This window comes from Fundulus heteroclitus, chromosome 5 (genome assembly GCF_011125445.2).
Source record: "Fundulus heteroclitus isolate FHET01 chromosome 5, MU-UCD_Fhet_4.1, whole genome shotgun sequence".
Lineage (NCBI taxonomy): Eukaryota > Metazoa > Chordata > Actinopteri > Cyprinodontiformes > Fundulidae > Fundulus > Fundulus heteroclitus.
This window is the reverse complement of record NC_046365.1, coordinates 19,432,616-19,454,763: the sequence shown is the minus strand read 5'-3', so window position 1 is coordinate 19,454,763 and position 22,148 is coordinate 19,432,616. Positions and strand designations below refer to the sequence as shown.

The 22,148-nt window shown below is 41.7% G+C and overlaps 1 protein-coding gene across 2 annotated transcripts; it reads right to left on the bottom strand.

Moving 5' to 3' along the window:
* Positions 1-910: 910 nt before the first annotated feature.
* rasal3 (RAS protein activator like 3) lies at positions 911-18,214 on the bottom strand. Of its 2 annotated transcripts, XM_036137110.1 has the most exons (19): positions 17,348-18,214; positions 12,702-12,838; positions 11,750-11,828; positions 10,578-10,645; positions 10,399-10,475; positions 9,813-9,933; positions 9,619-9,717; positions 8,873-9,547; positions 8,629-8,773; positions 7,882-8,026; positions 7,560-7,796; positions 7,262-7,463; positions 7,067-7,158; positions 6,883-6,981; positions 4,609-4,798; positions 4,365-4,475; positions 4,079-4,269; positions 3,871-3,955; positions 911-1,909 (listed from the first exon to the last, which is right to left on the bottom strand). In XM_036137110.1, exons 1-19 carry the CDS (start codon positions 17,964-17,966, stop codon positions 1,799-1,801), a joined length of 3,483 nt encoding a protein of 1,160 aa, XP_035993003.1. In that variant the 5' UTR covers positions 17,967-18,214; the 3' UTR covers positions 911-1,798. The 2 variants fall into 2 exon arrangements, with proteins under 2 accessions (XP_035993003.1, XP_035993004.1); XM_036137111.1 differs by lacking the exons at positions 11,750-11,828; positions 12,702-12,838; positions 17,348-18,214 and adding an exon at positions 11,261-11,445.
* Positions 18,215-22,148: the final 3,934 nt, after the last annotated feature.

Here is a 22,148-nt window from a genome sequence, read left to right as displayed (position 1 = left end):
GAGTAACATCTGGGGTGTTCTTTGATCTGGGAGATATGGCTCAGCACCCAGAGCGGCATCATGTCAAGGGTTGGCGTAATCACTCAAAAAAAGCTTCAGCTGTGCCCTGAACTGTAGTTATGTGCACACAGATTCAAAGGCAGTGGACCCCCCTCCTTTTTTTAAGGTATTCTTAACTCCATTTGATCAATACTAATTTTAAATAAAAAACAAAACGGCTACTTAAAGGTTCAATAAACGAAATTTCACAACTAGGTGGCTGTTGAGCACTGTCTAATGATCAAAACAAGGTTGTGTTATGTATTTTTATTTTAATATCTTAAATAAATGAAAACCTAATTCACAAAGAATGACAAAGCAAACAGCATGTTATGGCATTTTAAGAAAGTCTCTGGAAGTCTTCAGAAAGATCCGAATTTTATCCTGTTTTTAAAGTCATAGTATGTGATCAGGCCCCTTTAAATAATGACAGTCGTGTTGCTGTTGAGTTGAACTGTCAATTCATTAAGAAGGTTATGTCTTAACCTGCCATATTTATAACTACATATCTTTAGATCTTTTATATTTTTCATAAATTTGTTAAAAAGCTTAGCAAGTACTGCATTAGGAAATAATTTTCATCAGTACCCTCCACCTTTGCTGCTGGTCTAGTAATTTTCTTGTGACACGCGTTTTATCTGTCTACCATGAATAGTATGTTCTCTAGTCTTTCACATTATGAAGAGCAGCCTAGATAAACCAGGCTGTGACACATATTTATACTTCAGGAAAACCGGAGGGATCACTAAATAAATATCCCCAAATACCTTTAGGAACTTAAAACAAACACTGTATAAAACAACAACCAAAAGTGCTTCAGTTACATTTATTTTATTGGAAGTATTAGTTTTAAAATTGACAAATGAGATACTTTGTGTTATTTTTTTTATTATCAAAGAGGTTTACAGGTCAAACACATTTGACATTTTGATATACAAAAGAAGCAGAAATGCTGATGAACCTTGAAGATTTATTGAGCTCAGCACTGTGGGTGTGGGCGTGTTTTGGGGACGGGTGCTGAACGGCTTGGGGTTCCCGGTAGGCTGGGTGCCTGTGCACTGGGTAAGGGGGTGCCTCCCAGTCGTACTCGGTCCGGTGAGTGAGCCGGAGGCCGTTGAGGCTGGGGCTTGCAGTCTACTGCGCTTTGGTCAAAGTTGCTGTTGTTTTAAATATGCTGTAAAAAATAAACTTGAACTTGGTGGGCTGGGGGTGCTTGGGGCAGGAGAGGGTATAATGGGGTCTGGTGGACAGTGGGGGTTTGGAGGCTGCTGCGTCTGAGCCACACTGACTCACCTCTTGTGTCCGTCTGCCTGGGACTGCCGGGGCCGCCCAGAGCCGAGTGGACTTGTCTTTTGCTGCTCTTGGGTTCTGCGTGTCAGAGGCCTTCTACCGTTCTTGCCACTCTTTCAACTGTGCCCATTCCAAGTGACAAACTCGCCCGCATACGCCCGCTCAAAACAAACACACTTAATTCTACACATGTTCACCGATACACAAATAATCCAAGTGGTTGAAGGTCATACAAACACAGGTTAGCATTACATCAACGTGGGCTGCTTACTCTCACGTATAGGGTCCAGTCCGGATTCGTTAAAGTCAATTGCGCGATTCGGATACTGTCTTGAGATGTCCTTTTTAATAGAGCAAAACTGCTCTGGTACAGGCAGGCCACCAGCTTCGCTCTGTGACACGCCTTAAATGCAGCGACAGGACAAGTGAAGAAAAATTAAAAAAATAGAAAAAGGGTTGGTTTTCCGTCTCAGGTGCTGTTGACGTGGGGCTTTCCAGGCTGCTGTGTCTTGTTCTGGCTGCTGCTGTAGGCCTCGTTGAGCTGCTGCAGGTCCCTCATCATGCCAGCAAACTGTTCCTCCTGAGAACCAGATGAAAGCCGCAATTAATTAACGCGCCGGGATCATTTACGGCTGCTGCCTATTGCTGTCGCTTGGGTTTTAAGGTGGCCACCTCTTATTTTTTTTCATTCTGAATTATAATTTAAACTTCTACTTTGGTTTGACAGGCAGTCGCTGTCCGGTCTTTGCGCTCGTGCACTGCTTAGTTCTTCGTCAAACATGGTGCTCTATATAAGGACCAGATGCACATCTCTTCTTAAACTCCTCACTTGTTCAGGTTCAGCCTTGCAACCTTAAGTGGCGCTGTCATTTTAAAATAAAGTTATTTATTCCTGGCAAGCCTTATGAACAGGTCAAACCTGTTCCGTTTCTAACTAGCTGTACTTAAACGTGATCATGGGAATGTGCACCTTAAACACTCCCGGGAACAATTGCAACTGTCTGGAGTATTTTCTGCATGAGAAAATATTTCTGTATAATGATTGACTTTAAATGGTTTGGAAATAGCCTTACAACTCTTATCATTGGCATTGGGAGCCGATATTATATGGCACTCAAGCCTCTGATGGCGTTGCATGATGCTGCCTTTTAAACACTATTTTTTTTCCTGTTGGACTTTTCTTCCTTGTTTACATGTTTTTAGTCAAATTCTCTCCTCAAAGGGATTTACTTGAATTGTGTTTGGCTGCAAAAAAAAAAAAAAAACATATTCAGCCACTTTTGATAATGGTGCTTGCATGTGTTGATGCTCAGAGTTTGGAGCCGGCCAAATAAATGTTACTTCATCCCATTGAAATCCACTTTAATCTTTGAAGCTAACGTTCATATCTAAATTAAATACATTTATTTTTAGGCTGACTGCTGATATGCAATATTTATCTCTATATGTTTTTGTTTTCATAAAGTAATTATAGAAAGGCATCTCTGAATCAAAGCTTTATCCCAAATGTCTCACTGGCACATTTTACAACAAACAGATGTTCAAATGTGAGAAACGTCTGAAAAATAACCTACAGGAATACATATAAGTTTCATTTTAACTCAGCATAGATAATCTCCATATAAATTATATATTGTAATCATACATGTCTTTTTTTTAACTCAATGTTTTTAAAATCTTGATGTATTGCCCAGCCCTAAATACATTTAAACAAGATAAAATGCAAACTTATTAATAATTAATTCAGTTAATTTTCATGCCAATCCACAACAAATGTCATCTCAAGATTTTTACAAAAATATTTTTCTAAGCTATGGGACCCTTTGTCAGACTTTCAATTAAGATTGTCTGTTTTAGTTAATATTTGATTTAATCTCATCATATTTTACATTTTTAAAAGTCAAGCTTTTTATTTGTAGATATATAAATATCAGAGACTTCATTTAAGGTAGTTAGGTTTTACAATATGACAATATTAAATGCAAACTTTAGTGTTTTGTTTTGTGTCATGCAATTGATATGAAAGTAAAACAGAATGAAATCCTTATTTTTGAGAAGAAAAAAATAATTTAAATATTAATCCAAAAAATGGTACAACAAAATAATGAAAACAAAAAATTGTGGCTCTGCTATATGTTTACTTTAACATTAAAACCGACCCCAGCCTTGGAATAGTACTGGGGGAAGAATATAGATTTTTTGCAATTACAAACTATTTAAACAATCATTAGAATAAGAATTATATATTTTTTAAATCGATTCCACACACGTCTATGTTTGACTGGAGTTTGTCATTGCTAAAGTAAACGTAATACGAGTTAAACATGTTATTTTTTGCACAAATTCAGGACAAAATGCCCTGAACCCCAGTCCTTTCACCTCTAAGCAAAATAAACTCTCACCAGCTACAAAAATCTCGCAGTGCAGCGAACCGGTTTAATTAAAATCCTTTTAATTGACCCATTGGCTGCAGTAGTAAATAAATCCCAAGAGACATCTATTTATCCCTGACTGATACACGTCTCTCTCTGTTGTCCTTACCAGCACATTCATTCTCTCGGCTGCTGCAAGCGCAATACTGAGGTTCCTCTCATCTTCTTCCCGTTCCTCTTCAATCACTCCCAACCTGGAATAAACACACAGAGAGTAAAACACCCATAACATACCAAAAGAATGGCTTTAGAGAAAGGCGAGGAAGCTATCATCCGCTTCAACAGGCAACATCTATAGACGCGAAAAGATTCTCCACCTGAAGGTGGCGCTGGCCAGCTGCTCCTCTCGCACAGCCAGCAGGTTCCTCAGCTCGTCCACCTCAGCCTGCAGCATTGCATTCTGGTCCTGACTTTGGATGATGAAGTCCTCGAGACGCTTGGCCATGTCCAGCTCCCGCTCCGTCACCTGCTCTATTCCCAGACGGAGCTCGGACAGCTCCTGGGCGTGCTGCATGGGAATCACACTTTTATGTCAATGTATGCCATTCGAGCCGAGTGTTAAATCGTGTATTTATCTTTTTTGGTTTGCTTGTCTGAACGTACCCGGTCCAGTAAACTGAACTGCTCGTTCTCGGCTTTCATCTCCCCCGAATCCCTGTTGGGGTTGACAATGATCCAAGGAACTGGTGCAGGCGGACGCTTGGTGTTTTGACTCTAAACAAGGAAGACACGAGACCGTCGGGATTGCTTTACAAAACAAAAAATAAATCAAACTTATCTGTAGAAAATTAGAAAAAACGGTATATTTAGTAATATTTATTGTGGGCAAAGGCCTGTCTGTACTCACAGGATTTGGGGGGGTGATAACCGGCTGGTTGGCCTCCGGCTCCACCTCCACTTCATGGTCGGATGTCGGCAGAGCTTCAGAACTTCTCTGCCTCTTCAGAGCTTGTTTGCTGTGGGGACGTCTGTGGGGAGCACTCTGGGTTCTGGTGACCGGTTTCCTCTCTCTCATGCTCCTACGAGGTCTGCTTTCACTGGCGAAAAAAAAAAAAACAGATCAATGTTTAACAATGCAAACAGTTTATCCATGGCTAAACCATTACCATCCACTCAGCTGAAATATATCTGTAATACAGTCCTGTGTTATGATGTCCTAAGAAGGGCTTGAAGCATTGCCTAACAAAGTTAAAGAATGTAGTGCAGTGAAAAAATATTTGCCCCCTAAGAGAGTTCCTCAGTTTTCACTTTCTTCCCCACTTGCAGTTTTTAGATAATCAATGTATGACCGTAATAATTACAAATGCAGCTTTTAAAATTCTGATTTCATTTTTAAGGGGAATTTCTTTTCTTTTTTTTTTACCCCTGTTATAAATCATGAAATAACTGCTAAACCACATTGTTGGTTCAGCTTTACTAGCAACTCAGCAATTACTTATCCAGGTAGTCACAAAAGGAAGCCAGCACAACATTTAAAATACTGCAGGCCTCCCTTGACTCAGTTAAGGTCAGTGTTCAGATCAGTAAGGAAGAGGCTGGGCAAAAAGGCCATCCATGGGAGCACTATTGACCAAAAGCAATACAAAGGCTCGTCCATCATTCCATAATTGAATTTACCTGTATGTTGAATTTTTTTACATCACACATTGTTTCCATTTATTTTATTTTTTTCATAAATGTCTTGGGCCACTTGACTCATAAAATCTGAGAGATCATACAAATGTCCTTTTTCCCCCCTTGGCCAGATAATTGGGAAGTTTCCTAATGTGTCTTATCATTTTTATGCTGATGACGTTCTGCTCTATTGTTGGTTTAAGATTACTGAATATTTCAAGTTCTCCTGCTTGATAAACTGTGTTAATGATATTAAACAGTGGCTCTGTGAAAAGGACTTGCAGATTAACTCTGATAAGATGGAAACATTAATCATATTCAGTCATCTGTTGTTTTCTTTAGCCGAGCATACACTGTACGATATTTTCAGTCATGGTACTCATATACAGCTCAAACTATACAACGAAACTGCAGAGTTTAAAAGTTCACAGCTCACGATATCTGTTCTTACACTGTATGGCCTGACTGCTCATACTGTCCGTTCAAAAACCACACGTCGGACTCAGCCCCGTAGAGAGATGGCGCTACTCAGACTCGTCTACCCGAAAGCCAAACGTCAATAGTAGAAGAAGACAAAGGCGGAAGTGTCGGTGCTCACTGTTAAATATGAGCCTCACTAGAACGAAATGCGCTGCCTTGGCAGTTCTACGAGTTGCTCCTCCGTAGTTTGACGCCATGTCACACATACCGCCGTCACTTCTCTCCACGCCTATGTTTTTGTCTGAGAAGACGAAGAAGAATTCCCTTGTTGGCACGTGTGCAGTGCGCGAGGTCGGGGGAAATCGGCTCCTAGATGCGCTCACTATCGCTCACGAGGGCCAACTGAATTTCAACATTTGATTTTCATCCGACTGTACGATTCCTGATCGGGAGGTGGTCGTGAGAGGCTAATCGGCCCTCGTTACAACCTGTATACCACACAACGCAGGACCCACGATGAAGCTGAAACTCGGCCCGATCCAAAAAAATTTGCACAGCTGAAGAATCGGCCCAAAAAGGGCAAAAACTCGTACAGTGTACGCCCGGCTTTAGTTGCCCTTTTATCCTTTAATAACAGGCAAAGAATGTTTTAGATTGGGATGCTTATTTAACAGTTCCATGTTTACATTACTTTGGCAAATACTTTCTAAGCCTTATCCCAATTTCAGCCTTTATTTGATACAGTGAACTGAGGTACTAGTTTACCAACATTTTAGATTACTATGTTAGTCACTTCTAGCAAGGTTGCAAAGAACAAACGGGCAGCATTAGGAAATAAAAGTCAAGTCATTACTACTAAAATCTATATTCACCAAACATTTGTTTGCCTGTTTTGCAAATGAGGTTTATAAAAAAAAAGACTATGATTCTGACAGAGCACAAATTAAGGATAAGATGATAAATGAATGTTAAAACAGACAAGGAATAACATTTAATTTGCTGTTTTTCTCCACATATTTTTCATAAATTTCAAATGATCTTCATTGCTTGTGAATTGATAATTAAGTACACATATGTTGCATGGTACCTGTCTCGTAGGCCTTTGGAGTCCACAGGCAGCCTGTGGGGGCTGTACTTCATTAAGTCTCTGGGAGGAACATACACGGGTTTGGATTGTTCTGTATAGCTGCAATGAAGAGGATGGTTACAGCAAACCTAAAATACCAGCGTAAAGCTCATGGTACGGCACGATTGATACGCCTATAATGTACCTGTTCACAGTGATCCGAGGGGCTTCAGGACCGAGTGATTCACTTATCTGGTTTAGGATTGAAGGCAGTGGATGCAGCTTGTCGATTGTGTCCTGAGAAAGAAAAGCTGGAAGTGAGTCTTGCATCGACATATGGGAGTCTAGTTCTGCTCATGGTGAACGGTGGAGACCAAACAGAAATCCATTTCTGGCCCACCTGATCCTTCTTATAGATGATGTCCACCAGGAGGCCGTGCAGCACAGCCAGGCGGAGGGGCAGATCGACATAACCGTCAAAGGATGTCATTGTGATATCGGCATCTTGATTGGACGCCGTCTGCAGGAAACACCTCATTCCTTCCCAGTGCTGCTGCAGGAACTCATTCATGAACAGCATGTACTCCTCCTTCTCTCCGAACCTAGATCCCCACAAAACATTTCATTCGTTTAAACATCTCCGCCCTCGTTCGTGTCGTGTTTGTCAGCGTGGTCTGAGATGACTGAATGCCGCTCACAAGGTGAAGTTGGCCAGATTCTGGATGACTTTGGCAGTCAAGGTGAGGGTCCGCAGGGTGTTCGGCTCCGGGTACGGTTGTGTCAGGCCGAAGAGAGACGGACTCAGAATAGCCGGACATAAGAAGCGAAGGAAGAGGGAGGCAGAGATTAGACGCTGCCCAATTTCTGCTTTGCCCTGGTCTTCGCACAGCTCCATCCATTTGGAGAAGATTCTGTTTAATTCTTCAGGAAAAGGTCTGCGAAAGAGGAAACATATGCTTAATGAGCTCCTTGAAGCGATTGCTGCTGGGTTTCTTTTTCGCCGTACTCATTATGTCTCACCCATGGTTCTCGATAATCTTCTGTACCACATCCTCACAGGTTTTCTGCAACTGCTGCTGGTTGTTGGACAGCTCAGCAGCAGGGCATTTGAGTGGGTCGACTTCACAGTTCTCAGCTGAGGTGTAAAGTCGGTTGATGAAATCCCCTTCATAAAAAAAAACAGACATTTAAAAAAAACAACATATGTTTGAAGAGATGGAGCAGATCCGATCCAGCATTGATATCAGAGCAGACACTAACATCCTGTGTTTACCCGACGTCCTGCTGACGGCAACAATCCGGCCAACGGTCCAGAAGGTTAGACCTGAAGTATTTACACTCTGGGATTTGCATGACGAGGGTCCAGCTGCAGCTAACAATGCTAAAGAGGCTAACTGTGCTGCTCACTTATTAAAGTTGGCCAACATTGTCATCAACATTATGTTCTCAGCTTTGTCTGGCTAAAAAGGGAAGCTCCTATTCTACTGAGCTGCATGGTGTATTTTTTTTCATCTTTCAGGTAGACGCGTTGACGGTTCTGATCAAGAGCATTTAATAACCATTTATGGCAGAATACTTCTGCCTGTCGGATCCATTTGTATTAATATTCATGATGTTAGGTTAAAAACAATAGTAAATAAAAGCTTTCTGGATCTGAAGGAATCAGTATCAGCAGATCTATCAGTTCAGACACTGGTATCGGAGCTCACAAATCCCTGATCAGACCATCTCTGGAGGAAACCACAGTCGCCTTTATCCATTACCCACCCAGGGTGTCAATGAGGTACTTCTGGCCAACCAGCTTCATGTATTCATCTATGGCTTTCGTGGCCAGTGTGTTTTCTCTGAAGATCAGTGCCTCCTTCTCTCCGAGTCGGTCCACCTCTGCGGCTCCCAGATCAATGAGGAATTCCTGGAAAAGCACAATTAAGACCCCAAAACGTTTGATTATTACATTCCGAAAACAGCATTATGCTTAAGTTGTATTCAAGCGTGCGCACGGTTTCTCCACCTTGGCTTTGCCGATACTCTGGAGTACGTGGACAAGGGCTCCGGCCAGCTCCTCTTTCTCCTTCACGTTGAGAAGCGGCTCCAGGTTCCCGCACATATCTACATAATCCACAGTCACGTGCTCCGCAAACTCTTTGTACTTTTCCATCGGCAGCACTTTCAGGTTCTGGAAGCGGGCCTTGATGCGGAGAGAAGCCTGTGGACTCAGCGCCTCCTTGTTCCCAGCTGTAGCCGAAGCCTTGAAAGGGTTGATGGGATACCACTTCTCCTGGTAGGTCCTCCCCCGGATATCTGCCAGAGGTATGGTGACGCTGCCCAGCGGGTGCAGGCTGAACTCGTCTCTGGAGTGGCGCTTCTTCTTGGAGTCTTCCTCGCGGAAGAGGTGCAGGCTGATTTGGGAGACTGAGGGAAGGTTGTCGAGCTCGAAGAATTCCCCCCAAAAGAGTTGACACCCACCAGGCGCTCCCCCACCGGCCCCCGGGCCTCCCGAAGACCCGGAGACATTGTCCCCAACCATGCTGGAGCGAACTGTCGGCTTGCCGACGGCTCTGCTGGTCGTGCGGGCGAACAAGGTCCCGTCTAGGTGAACTTCACAGTAGTAACGCCGTTTGGGTGGAAGATCCTTTGCTTCATTAACCCACAGACTCAGGGAGTTCTCAGTGCGCTCGATGTTATCCTGGGAAGATGATGGGAGGGTTTTTACATTGTGTTCAGACACATTTTTTCTGCACGTGGAAAACAGCTCACCTTATTGGGCTGAGCGGCGCGTCTGAGATCTTCAATCCAGCGGTCCCGCTCAGCAACCGAGGAGCAGCCGAAGCAGTGGGTGTTTTCTGAGTTTATCACCTGCAACACATCGAATCCATCCAGACCGTGTCAAGAGTGACAGAGAAGAAGAAGAAGCAGAGCAGCAGACGTGTGGAATCCAAGCCGAGGTTTACCTCAAAGCAGTACTTTTCCCCTAAAATGGAGCTATGGACCGGTCTGATGACAGTGCTGGTGTCGGCGCTCAGATCCAGACTCCCCACGGGAACTGATATAGACTCACGGGAACCATACTGCCTTTAAGTTACAAACAACACCAAAGTTATACACCGAGTATATAATGAAAATGAAAGTTTAAAGCCCTGTGATGCTGGAGATAGGCAACAGCCTTAATATGGTATTTTATCAGTGGTAGAAGTAAATATATATTTTTTATTTAAATAAGTGCAATTAGGTTGTGTTATACATTTCGGTTTTAAATATTTCAGATAAAGTCATGTGGCTATGAATATACATACGCACAGTCCAAACCCAGTAAAAAAACACAAAAAACACCTGCACTAACTAAACATAGTGCTTATTGACGTAAGCTTTTCTCACAAAATGTATGAGTTTAATGTCACCGTCAGCCGATTTTTGTTTCATGCTATAAAATCACCACAATAAAAGCTCCTGAAAATAGGAAATGTAGCTTTATTCTCTACACGCCCACCCGAGGCAGCTAAAAATCGCTTGCTTTAGGAAGCAGAGTGTGTGCTTTACCTGCTTTTGTGTAATCCCGTGTTCAGTTGGGTGGCGCTGTTCCTTTTGGCCTTCTCCAGGCGTTTTTTGATCCGTGCCTGAGGGTGAAGACGTTACGCAAGGGGCGAATAGGTGCAATTATGTATTTTAATCAGGAGGAAAAGCCATGCTGTTGCACAGATAGTCTGAGCAGTACTCACCCGCACGCCGCCGTCCTGGGTCTTTTGCCGAGGGCCGCCTGGACGACCCACATGGTCGGGGCTGCATTCTGAGGGTCGAGATCAAAAGTGTTAGCCTGAGAACGGTTGTAAGGTTTGTGGAAAATATGCTTTAGTCTTAACACCTTTCACATTTCTAGCAAGGCAAGAAAAAAAAAGCGGATGTTTGAAAGATGTTACCCAATTACTTTAGTGCATTTTGTCGAGTCGTTTCTAGGGTTTTGCTTGATAGGATTTGGTAATCATTACTAGCCAAATATTCACCTTTTTTCCACCTTTGAAAACAGTTTTTGACGCATTTCCCGAGAACAATTCAGTATCGTGGTCCTCCCCCGAGAGAGCGTATTTGTTTACAGACGAATGCATTTGCCAAAGCTGCGATAATAGTTGATCAACTCAGAATAAGCTAGACAGGATGTGGTTTTCAGCTGGAGGCTGATAGCTACTGAAATCATAGTCAAGCATAGAAACCTCACTAATGGAGATTCTTTGACTCTTTCACGCAAAATAAATATTCAAGACACCATTTCACCTTCCTTTCGCCATCTTCTTCGCTTCTTCAAAACGAAATAGCAGTCGGGAGGAAAACGTATCATCCTTGTCAACAAAGAGTTTAAGTTGATTTTAGACGTAGAGCCCTATGACAGGTGTTCCTTTTTGCTTACCCAAAGCCCCACCACAAACAATCCAGCGCCTAAATCCCATCATTTAGTCCAAAAGGCGTTTCACAGTCTTGCCACTCAAGAAGCTGTCTTCAACATTTCCTTCCTCTGTTCTGTGAGATTTGCTACTTCTGCCAGAGCTCGCCAGCAGAACCGACCCAGGATTGGCACCTTAAGATTGCAGCGAGCTCCTGAGCTTCTCTTAATACTCGAGACAAATGCGAACAAGATGCTTTTTTATCCCTCCCTATGTTTCTCTCTCTTTCTCTCGCTCCCTCCCTCTCTCTCTGTCTTTTCATTGGACCGCTAGAGCAACCAGCCACGAAGCTATCTTCCTCAAAGACCCGTGGAGGAAGCAATTTGACAGTCAACCCCACAATCAAACGCTCAGCTATTTCCGCTGTGACTTTACGCCGAATCACAGGCCTGATGTCAGAGATAGAGAGCTTTGGTACATTTGTGTCTCTTTATTTCTCATTTGTGTGAATTGACCTGCTTCGATGTCAGCGAGGTTCTGCACGCTGAGGTTGGACAAGCAGCTGCTGACACGGTTTCTGATCCACGTTGTCGGCTGAGAAAGACAGACAGACACACACACACACACACACACACACACATATTGTGAAAGACTCCAAAATAAGACAAATACGTTTCACAGACTTTGCTCGTTTAGAACGGATGTGTAATGATGTACTGGTGCATCTAAATCAATTTGAAAATTTGTGAAAAGGTTAATTTATTTCAGTGATACAATTGAAAACATGACAGTCATATATTATATAGACCCGTTACGTATAGAGAGACTTTTTAACTGTTTTTTATTATTATTTTATTGATGAATTATAGCTGATGAGAACTCATAATTGCAGTATCTTGGAAAATTGGAATATTGCACCAGACCAATAACTAGACTAATAAAATAACAGACTGGAATAAAAGGCTACCTCAAACAGAGAGATTCTGTTCTTGGGTAATGTCCATCATTGTATAACTTTTCTACTACACTTCTTCCTTCCACTCAACTTTCCACTAATGTACTTGCGTATAGCACAACAAGAGGGGTCAAATTTCTTTGGGGACGGCCTTTTGTGGTTTAGGATCCTTGTGTAGAGTGTCAGTGACTTGTCTGCTCAACCACAGTCAACTCAGAAGTCTTCCCCTTGTGGACCATAACAAAACTATTAATATAATATTACATTTTATTTATTTATTTGTTATCTAATAAACTTGGAATAGTAAACCTGGGGTTTTCATTAGCTGTGAGCTATAATCATAAAAATTGATGAACAAAAGTGGTTGAGATGTATCCTTATGTGCACAATGAACCTATATATAAACCTATTAGGTATAACTGAATTATTGTGATTCACTTTCAGTGATATTTCTATATTCTTTTTAGACACAGCTGGTAATGTACAGTTTGTAAATCTGTGAAACCCGTTACCTCATCCTCCTGGGAAACGAGGATTTGTCCATCTTCCAGGACACAGTTGGCGATGTCCCACAAGGGGACCTCCTGTGGTGGAACCCATGCTTGTCTTGTAGGTTCGCAGGCGTGTGCCGGCTCAACCTCCTCCAAATCTGCAAGAGGACACTGAGTTCACGCACACGTGCAGAGACAATACTACTTTACTGAAGAACCGAGAGGGGCGATCGCTTCGGGCACTTGTTGACCCGTGTTTGTTTTTCACTTCTGGTAATTACAGCCTGTTGATGTGACACTTATCTCACTCAGCGTTTGGCCACTCCCATCTACCGATGCTATCTGTTTCTTCATGACACACCAGGAGTTGTGCATATCCTGTTGCTTCTTAGTAGTTTTGCTCAATGTTCACTCACTACTTCCTGAATTTGTATAGTCTCCACTTTTAGAATGAGCAATCTGCACCGGGTGTTAAACTTATAATACTTTGTTCTGCTATTTTTTTATATCTATATATTTATTGATGGTTACTAATGTTGTGATTGTTGCATTTGTGTGTTTGTCACTCTACATTACAAAACTTCCCTGTTGAAGGACCATAAAAATTAAGATTAAGAGTCTTCATTCGTACAGTGCACACACAATCGCAAATAAATCAGGGCACAATCCTCTCCTTGCCGGGAACTCACTCCTTCTTTCTCTCTCTCTGTCTGACTTTTTAAAAAAAAGGGTTTTCTGTGCAGACATTTTTGAAAATGCAGCATAAGACAACCAATAAATGAATGAAGAGGTGGTAAGAAGGGTTGTCTCAGGAACAAACTGTGATAATAACATGATATTCTTCACCTGATCTATCTGTTAAAAGGGTGTTTGGGGAAATGCGATGAACTGCCGGTGGGTAGAAAGTCCTCTGCGCCATCAGTGAGGTTTCACCATCGGATTAGAAGGACCTGAGTCTGTTCGCTGGAGTTCATGCTTTGTCCCGTCTTTGGGACCGTTTCAAACAAAGCTTGTTTTCAGGATGTACTATCAGGATGGAAAAGTACTATCAACATGCGCTTTTTTGCTTGTAGCTGCTTTAATAGCTTAGCTTTACTGTTGAAGAACAGAATATTTGAACTACTGTGTTTTTATTTGCTTAGATTAACCAATTTACACCCAAGCACATTCAGAGGCACATTAACCCAGTTGTTGACAGCAGATACCCAGCAAAAAAGAATAATGCACGAGAGACAATACTGGGTTAAATAGCTAACACACACACACACAGTGAGATCTGATCTGGACAGGACATGGCCCACTAAGCAGATGAGAATCTACCCTAACCCCTTTTTAAGCAGATGAGAAATGTGGCCCTTACTCTCTAAGGATGTGTACTACTTGAGAATCGGGTAGATCTATTCAATCCAGATCTAGCTAAACGTGGGGCGGGCTACCCGCTACGCCACGAGCGAGCCTGGATCGAATATTTTCAAACTATTTCCTGAATTGCAGAATTTTTCTACATAAACTGCAGGTTTCACCAAGTCTGTAAAGTTCGAAGACATTTATTAGTCATGATGCAACTATTATAAAGTTATATCGTAAACCCTATGAGCGTTGCCCTGATTTTTACCCGCTTCTTGCCCCTCATCCCTAAACACAATTCTTCTTCTTGTTAACAGCTGGACTTGTTATTGGAGTAGCAGACAACCTCCCTAGGCCTCTCAGTAACCATTTGTGCAATTTGGAGGTGTGGGCTATTCTTCCTAGCCAGGTTCCATTTTCATCGGGAGAACAGCAAGTAACAATGTCTGTGTACAAAGGGCCTCAGCATAGAGCAGATTTCTTTATTGTAGTTTATTGATATTTCATTTATCCTGCTTGATATGATCACTTTGTTGCAGCTAGATGAGTACCAGATTACCATGTGCATAGCTGCCAGAAGTTAAAATAAATTGAGCTGCTTAGTGTGCCAGGCCAATGTGGGTTAGAATAGGTCATAAGACCAGCATTGTTGCTCCTCCTTTAGGTTCTCTACGGACACAACCCAGAATATAAAGTTTTTTTTTTTTTTTTTTACACCAGCTAATAACAAATACATCAAAGACAGACTCCCAAAGGAGGTTTTATGTTTTTAGGCGGCTATATTGAGGGAACAGAGAAGGGCCTGTACATTATTTTGTTGCAGTTAGCGAGTTGTGCAGCTAGAGGTCGCTATAACTGATAAACTTTTAATTTCACTGAATAATTTTCAGCAGCTGAATACACAGGGAACATGTGGGATCATGCATATAAACATGACCAGTTAGGTTTTATTCTACCTTGATTGGTAAATTTTTATTTTATTTCTGAATTCCTTATTAACACTCCTGTCTCTGTCAAACCCTTTTTTAGACAGGGTCTGCAAAAAAAACAAAAAAAAAAAACAAAAAACATTTGCCTTTTGTTTCTAAAAGGATGAAACCAGCTGCTGATCAAAACGGAGTTGTTTCCTGAACAAAACCTCCTCTGCAGCTTTCAGCCGTTACACACGACTCTTTACCACAGATATCTGCCTTCTGCTTTGTCATTCTTTGAAACCGATAAAACATAGAATGGTCATCACACCAGGCCAAAGGCTTTAGTTTAGTCTTAGTTTTGAATGTTTTGTAAATCCAAATACAGCTTGACTCAAATTGAACTGAACGAACTTTACAAAGTTAAAGCTAATTTACTGAGATACGTGTTCAAATGTTATCATACCTGAATGTTTTCACACCAGCATGAGGTAATCCAGTGATGTATGGTATTTTTTATATGTGACATCATAGTCTTTAAAATTTCCTACGGTCATCCCCTTACCTAAAATGTTTATGAACATTAAAAGTCATCACAATTTAAAAAAAACATCATTCAAGTACTCAACGGTGGTTACAGCTATGCAGTTAGCTTTCCCAAAAGAGCCACATGAGTAATTATGATTGATGCCGGGGGCTGGATCATTGGCTGAACTTAATTGTACCAAATAATATTTGATAACTATCCATATAATCTTTATCAGCTGCTGCCGACAGTAATTGCAGATGAAAATGAAAGAGCAAAATGCTGTACGGACAACTGAAATTTCCTATCTTAGTTTAACTAAGAAAAAAACAACAGGAAAAAATAATGATTATGCAAGTTCTTGTATTTCACTACATGTTCAGTCTTTAAACTGCAGTTTATAAGAATAGCAGTTTTTCCTCCATTAACTGTACTACTTTACATCTGGCTTCAGCAAGTAAACATTTAAAGGGGACATATCATGCAAACTTTTTAGCCCTAAAAGACATTTTGTGGTGTACTTTGAGTCTCTGGGAGTGCTGGAAATTTCATTGTAGTCTCTCCAGGAGCTGCATAGATAGTCTTATATTCTGTTTAGGTTATATTTTTTAGGCTGTTTTCTCTGTTCTCTATTACCGTTTTTGAACAATTACAGTGTTTTCATGCGGAGCTGCTAAACAAGGACTTGCACCTAACCAATTTCGCCATTACCATTTTTATTTTTCACCACTATTTAGTAGTCCAAGCCGAAGGATGCTCAAGCTGCAAGTGGATAAGTGAAAATGTTTAGTTGTTGGGTGTATTAACTCACCCAATTCATTACACCGTCCCCCAGCATACTGCAAAAAATGGCTGAAAGGGCTAAAACTAAAAGTGACTATAAGAGCAAAACAAATTCATGTCTTATTATCACTTTGGTTATTGTAGATCAACGGGGCCTGGATGTGCCACAGGGTGCTGTCTAATGCCTGGGTCGGACATAGAACTACGCAATATTTTGAGGGTTGGGTTAAACAACTAAAGTGGTTCATGCTTTAGTCTGTGCACCACCAAGGTGAACTGGTGTGGTCTTGACTCTGGGCTGACAGTGTTTTCAGATGGAGATTGGAGGGCGTGGCCTGGGGGAGTCGTGGTTTAGGGGTTGGGTGTACAACCGGCAGCTCACCCAGGGTGCCCTTCCTGCTAGAACCGCCAGTGCAAGGATTCACAGTTGTTACATGTTCACATCTTATGTTTAGTTACCCTGACCAAAATTAGATCACATTTTGTATAAGTTTCTGCTTAATGCATCAGTGGTTGACCCAGTTCGTTTCTGAAATATTTTCAATCCCCCACTTTTTGTTTAGTATTTGCAAAATAAGGCAATAGTCATTAAAAGAAACCATTGGATTTTATTTCTAAAACATCAACCTTTCCTCTCTGATTTTTGACTTAAGAGTTGTTTCATTTTGCTGTAAGTTGACAATATATTCACCCTGCATCAGTGTTGAATTAATGACTTCCACTTTTAAATTCAGCTCGTGGGCTGTGTTCAGTTACAGTAGCAGCCACTGTTCTTCAGTAACGTTTAAGTTCCTGGTCACGCTTAAATTAGGCTTCTCTGCATGCCAGCTCAGTGGTTAAATACAAAATATCACATGGTTCTGTAAAAATACATCTCACGTACCACACCTCTGTACAACTAGAACATCTGAAATGCAACAGGAAATCATGTTCTGGCCACATGTATTTTCCATCTTGCTAAATGAGAGCCAGGTAAACTTCAGCTAAAGTATAGTTGCCATGCACTTAAATGATCTTAAACATGAGACTGAACAAAAAAGTCAGCAGACACTAGTTTTTCTTTAAATGCGCATGGTGTGGATTCAGATTCTGAATGTTACCTGGAAGTAGTCTCGGCTCGCTGTTGCGGCTCTGCAGCCTGGGCCTCTTGAGCTTCTGGGTCACGTTCCACAGGTATTTTTTAATTCCACCTCCTTTCGGCGAGGGGTCGTTGGAGGAGGCCGCTGAAGCCTCCGCGGCGGCCGACGAAGAGGACGAGGCTGCCTGAGCTGAGCTGGCGGAGCTGGAGGAAGGCGTCAGAGCTGCAAAAAGAGACCCGGGGGGCTCCGACAGGGCCCTCCTGAACGGGTTCTTCCTGGTGCCCCCTGCCCCCTTCTCAGCCCTGGCTCCGTCTCCACTTTTCCCACCCGTGGAGTTTTTGTCCCCTGGGTCCTCACTCAGGGCTTTGCGCCAGTTTTGCATCTTGCTCCACTTGTTGCTGGAGGCCTTCTGGATCTTGTCGATGGTGGATGCGGAGGACGCTGCAGCTCCATCGCCTTCCTCCCTCGGCTCGTTGAGCGTTCCCTTGGAGCCGGTGTGCCACTTGTACGTGTTGAGGGGGTCAGTGGTCTCGGATGTTTGAGGATGCTCAACAGGAGAGTCCTTCTCCTTCTCCGGTGACCCGTTCTCTGTTGATGGTGGCTGAGCTGCAGGTTCCGAGTCTTTCTCCTCGGTACCCATTTCAGATTTGACCGGCCCGCCGCTGAATTTCTCTCTGCTTCAAACCTGCGTGAGGTGGCTTCATGTAAGAGGCTTCTCCGGCGCCGTTTTCCCGAGGTCACTTCTGTCCTAAAGATGTGTGTGCTAACACAGTCAAAGCAGTCGCTCTCTGCGCTCGTCTCGTTTCCTGTCTCGTAAAAAACGTTATCCGGCAACAACAACAGGCGAGGAGCAGCTCTGCCTGCGGTTGCTCTGCTGCAGGACCCAAACTCCTCTGCTGCGTGCACCGTTTGCTTCCTCATTAAGTGCTACTGAGAACTTCACCTTTTTACAGAAATCCTTTGTTTTCAGTGAAAACCTTCCTTCCCTCCACCCGTTTTTGTTCTGCTTTAATGTTATATATATATATATATATATATATATATATATATATATATATATATATATATATATATATATATATATATATATATATAAGGATAAATATTCTCCAATAACTATGACAAATAAAAGCTGCAGTTTTTTTACTTGTCCATAACTACAGCTGCTGCTATTTTAAAATAGCAGTTCACCGTGGGGCTGTGAAAGGTAGATGAGAGTTTCACCCATAAGCCAATGTGGCTTTACGTGTTTTTACCCTGTGGGCTCCTGAGCCTGAAGACGTTTACATCAAGACATTTCACCCTTGAAAGAATCTGCTTATTGGCCAAGACTGTGTGTCCAAATGAGGAAGTTGACTTTTGTTTTTGAAGAAATGTGGGTTTCAGGAGTGTGTCTTCCAGAAAGGTTTACACGTGGACTGACCTGGATTAGAGCAGTACCCAGAATCCACCTTTTATCTACGTTTTCACAGGCTACCTGTGGGTGTATCACGGACTGTTGACTGTTAAAATCGATTTCCTGTTAAACCGAGCCTGCGCTTCCTGCCAGATCAGTCTGTCAGAGTCAGAAAAACCACTTCCTGCTCTCATTCTCCTCTCAGCTCGTTCCCACCTGTGGGGCATTTCTGCATCCTCCTGACGGCGCGCCGATCCACAGATAGCATCGAAACTCATTCGGAGTCCACACAATTGGGCTTCTGGCTTTTCTTTGTCCTCAAAGCTTTTCAAAAGTTGTTTAGAGAACTGGACAAATGGCGCTGTTTGATTTTTTTCTTTTAAACCACTTAAAGTTTCATTGAAGGCTGAGTAAACTGTAACAGTAAAACGGTATAAAGTAATGCAGAAAGCTTTCTGTGGATGTTGGTGAGAATTATGTGATGATGAATGAAGTGAAAAATATTATTAATTTTGATAACATGTTTACAGGAATGTTGTTGCAAACGATTCATACTTATTTTTAGAAATTTTTTGGATTATATATATATATATATATATATTTGTATATATTGTGTACTGAGGGCCTTTTTGACTATGTTAATAGCTCTGGTATAGTAGTTATATATATATATATATATATATATATATATATATATATATATATATATATATGCACAGCTAAAAACTGCACCAACAGGGTGTCTAACAATTAATCTAAGGATTTTATCCCAATACCTAATGGCAGTCAGTGTGCCGTTGTTTATTCTGTGCAGGTCGGTGCCTCCCTCCGTGCATATGCCTCCCCAGACCAACACCAACTCACCACCAAACCAATTATACTGAACAATGTTGCATGAAGTTCACCACAGCTTCTCCAGACCTTTTCAGATGTCCACTACTACAGGACATCTGGCCCTCAGGCCACCCTCATGAAGTATGTTTCTGTTGCTTTGGCCAGAGACTTTCAAGCCACTGGCTCACTGGAGGTCACTTTGTTGGGCTCTGGTAGAAGTCATCCTGTTCCTGCTTTCACAATGAAACAGATACCAGTCCTACTGATGGATTAAGGACCTCCAAAGAACCCGTCCAGCTCTCCTTGAGTAACTGCCCATCTCCTGGGATCTCCTCCATGCTCCTGAGACTGTGCAGTGAGACACATTAAACGTTCTGGCAATGGCCGTATTGACCCTGGTCAAATGCAAAACTAATGAAAAGCAGTCAAGAAAAATGAGGAGGGGGAAATGCATGTGCCTGCACCTGCAAAACAATTCCTGTTTTCTGGGTCATCTTATTGATGCCTCTTTAGTCAACATGTTAATTGCATTAACAGCCGACACTGATTAACAACCCTCTCTACCACTGACCTGACCAGATCAACACTGACTGGATATTAGACTCTGGTTAAAAGGTGTTCCTTTAATCTTTCAGCTATGTACGCACACACTCACACCTAAGAGTAATTTAGAGAAACCAATTAACCTCAAGTCAAGTTTCTAGACGGCAGGAGGAAGCCGGAGTTCCCGGAGAGAACCCACACATGCAAACTCTATGCAGAAAGACCCCAGGCTGGGGTTCAAACCCAGGACTGTCTCGCTTCAATGTAATAGTTCTCTCTCTCTGTTACAGACTAATAAAAAACTTCACACACACACACATATATATATATATATATATATATATATATATATATATATATATATATATATATATATATATAAAAACTTCACCTGAATCCAGGTCAGACAGGGTGAGGTTGTAGAGCCCAGCTGCCAACAGGCTTTAGGATTAGTTGTAAGAACTTCCCACCAATTGTTTTAACAAAGCAAACGGGAGCCTTTCTGCTTATTTTCCATTTCTAAATTACATGTTCATTTTCAAACAAAAGTCAATATTCATTTGGGGCACTTTAAAAGCTTTGAGTTTTTGGTTAGTGACTCAAAAAGTAAAACTCTGTGTTCAAATATTAAACTCAAACTATCATGTAGAAAATCAAAGATAAAGGAGGTCATTTAACACTGAATTAACATGAACAAAACAGAAAATTAAGGAATAAAGTAAGGAAACTGAAACGTCTGCCAGTGCTCAGTTTTCCTCTTTCCAAACATGTGCCCTACTATAAAGGCAAACTCCAGAGTATAGACTGCAAAGGAACCCTGGGAAGAAGACTATTTTAAAAATCCCACCATCTGATCCCATCACTGTGACGTCACAGAGTTATGATTATTGGTTTGTCAAAATAAACAACTTAATTCTGCCTCCAACAGCTGTATGTGACATTGGCTGAAACATGGAGTTAATGTGGAACCTGCAGGCTTTTAACCCGCTGATGGAGCTACAGAGGAAGGTGGTGTGAAGAGAAGATCGCTCTGACATTTCCCACTGTTGGAGCAACTCCTCCGGTGTAGGACTGGACATCTGGGTCATCATCCGCTGCCTCTTAGCTTTACTCGCATAGAAAATGGACAAACTTCAGCACCAAGGAGGCAGAAACTTCACTTCCGCTAACACCCTTCAGCATTCACACAGTCATACACTCCCTCTAGCGGCGATGGACGGGAAGTACAAGTAAAAACTTATTTACAATAGAAATACATAATTGGTCAAAATTCTGTATGGTAACAAGGACTAGTGAGAACTTATGAAACGCAAATACAGAAACATATAGTGTTTTAACTCCATAACAAATTAGATGTTTTAGAATAATGGTGCTAAGGTACTGAAGACTCAAACCCAGTAGAGCGATGTTGGATTTGAATTTGACAGATATTTTAGTAGTAGTTGCAGCCAAGCAGCGTGACAAAACAAAAGTTCATAAAAACCTTAGAAAGAAGTTGCAGGTCTGCCATGAAAAAAGGGAAATTTTATAGAAATAAAGTGCTACTCCTATTCCTGACATGTCATCTGAGATGGTAAAGTGTTCATGTGTTTTTATGCTGAAAGACAAAGAAACAAACTGTGATTTCAAGTCTGACAGTAGCATTCTCTGATCTAAAGGAGTCTAAAGTACAGTTCCTACAAAAAATAAATAAATAAAAAAGCCAATGAACAGTCAAACCAGCAGGGAAACAGGGGTGACCTGACTCAGTAGAAAGCCCACTCACCACGACAAGGTGCAGGCCATGAGTGGGGTTAGGATTCTTTATAAAAGAATATTTTTGTTTGTTTTTTTGTGGGGTTTTTTCTATTTACAAAAACAGAACACTTACATTTTTCATTTATTCGCTCTTACTCGTCAAATTTCACGCACAAAACAATAGTTTGCAGGGTCAGGAACCCTCCAGTTTCACCTCATGCCGCGCTACTCGAACTCTTTTAAGACCTTTCTTAAATTCTTTACCCACTCTTCATCGCGGTGAAATGTGAGTTTGGGGGCCTTTACCCAAAG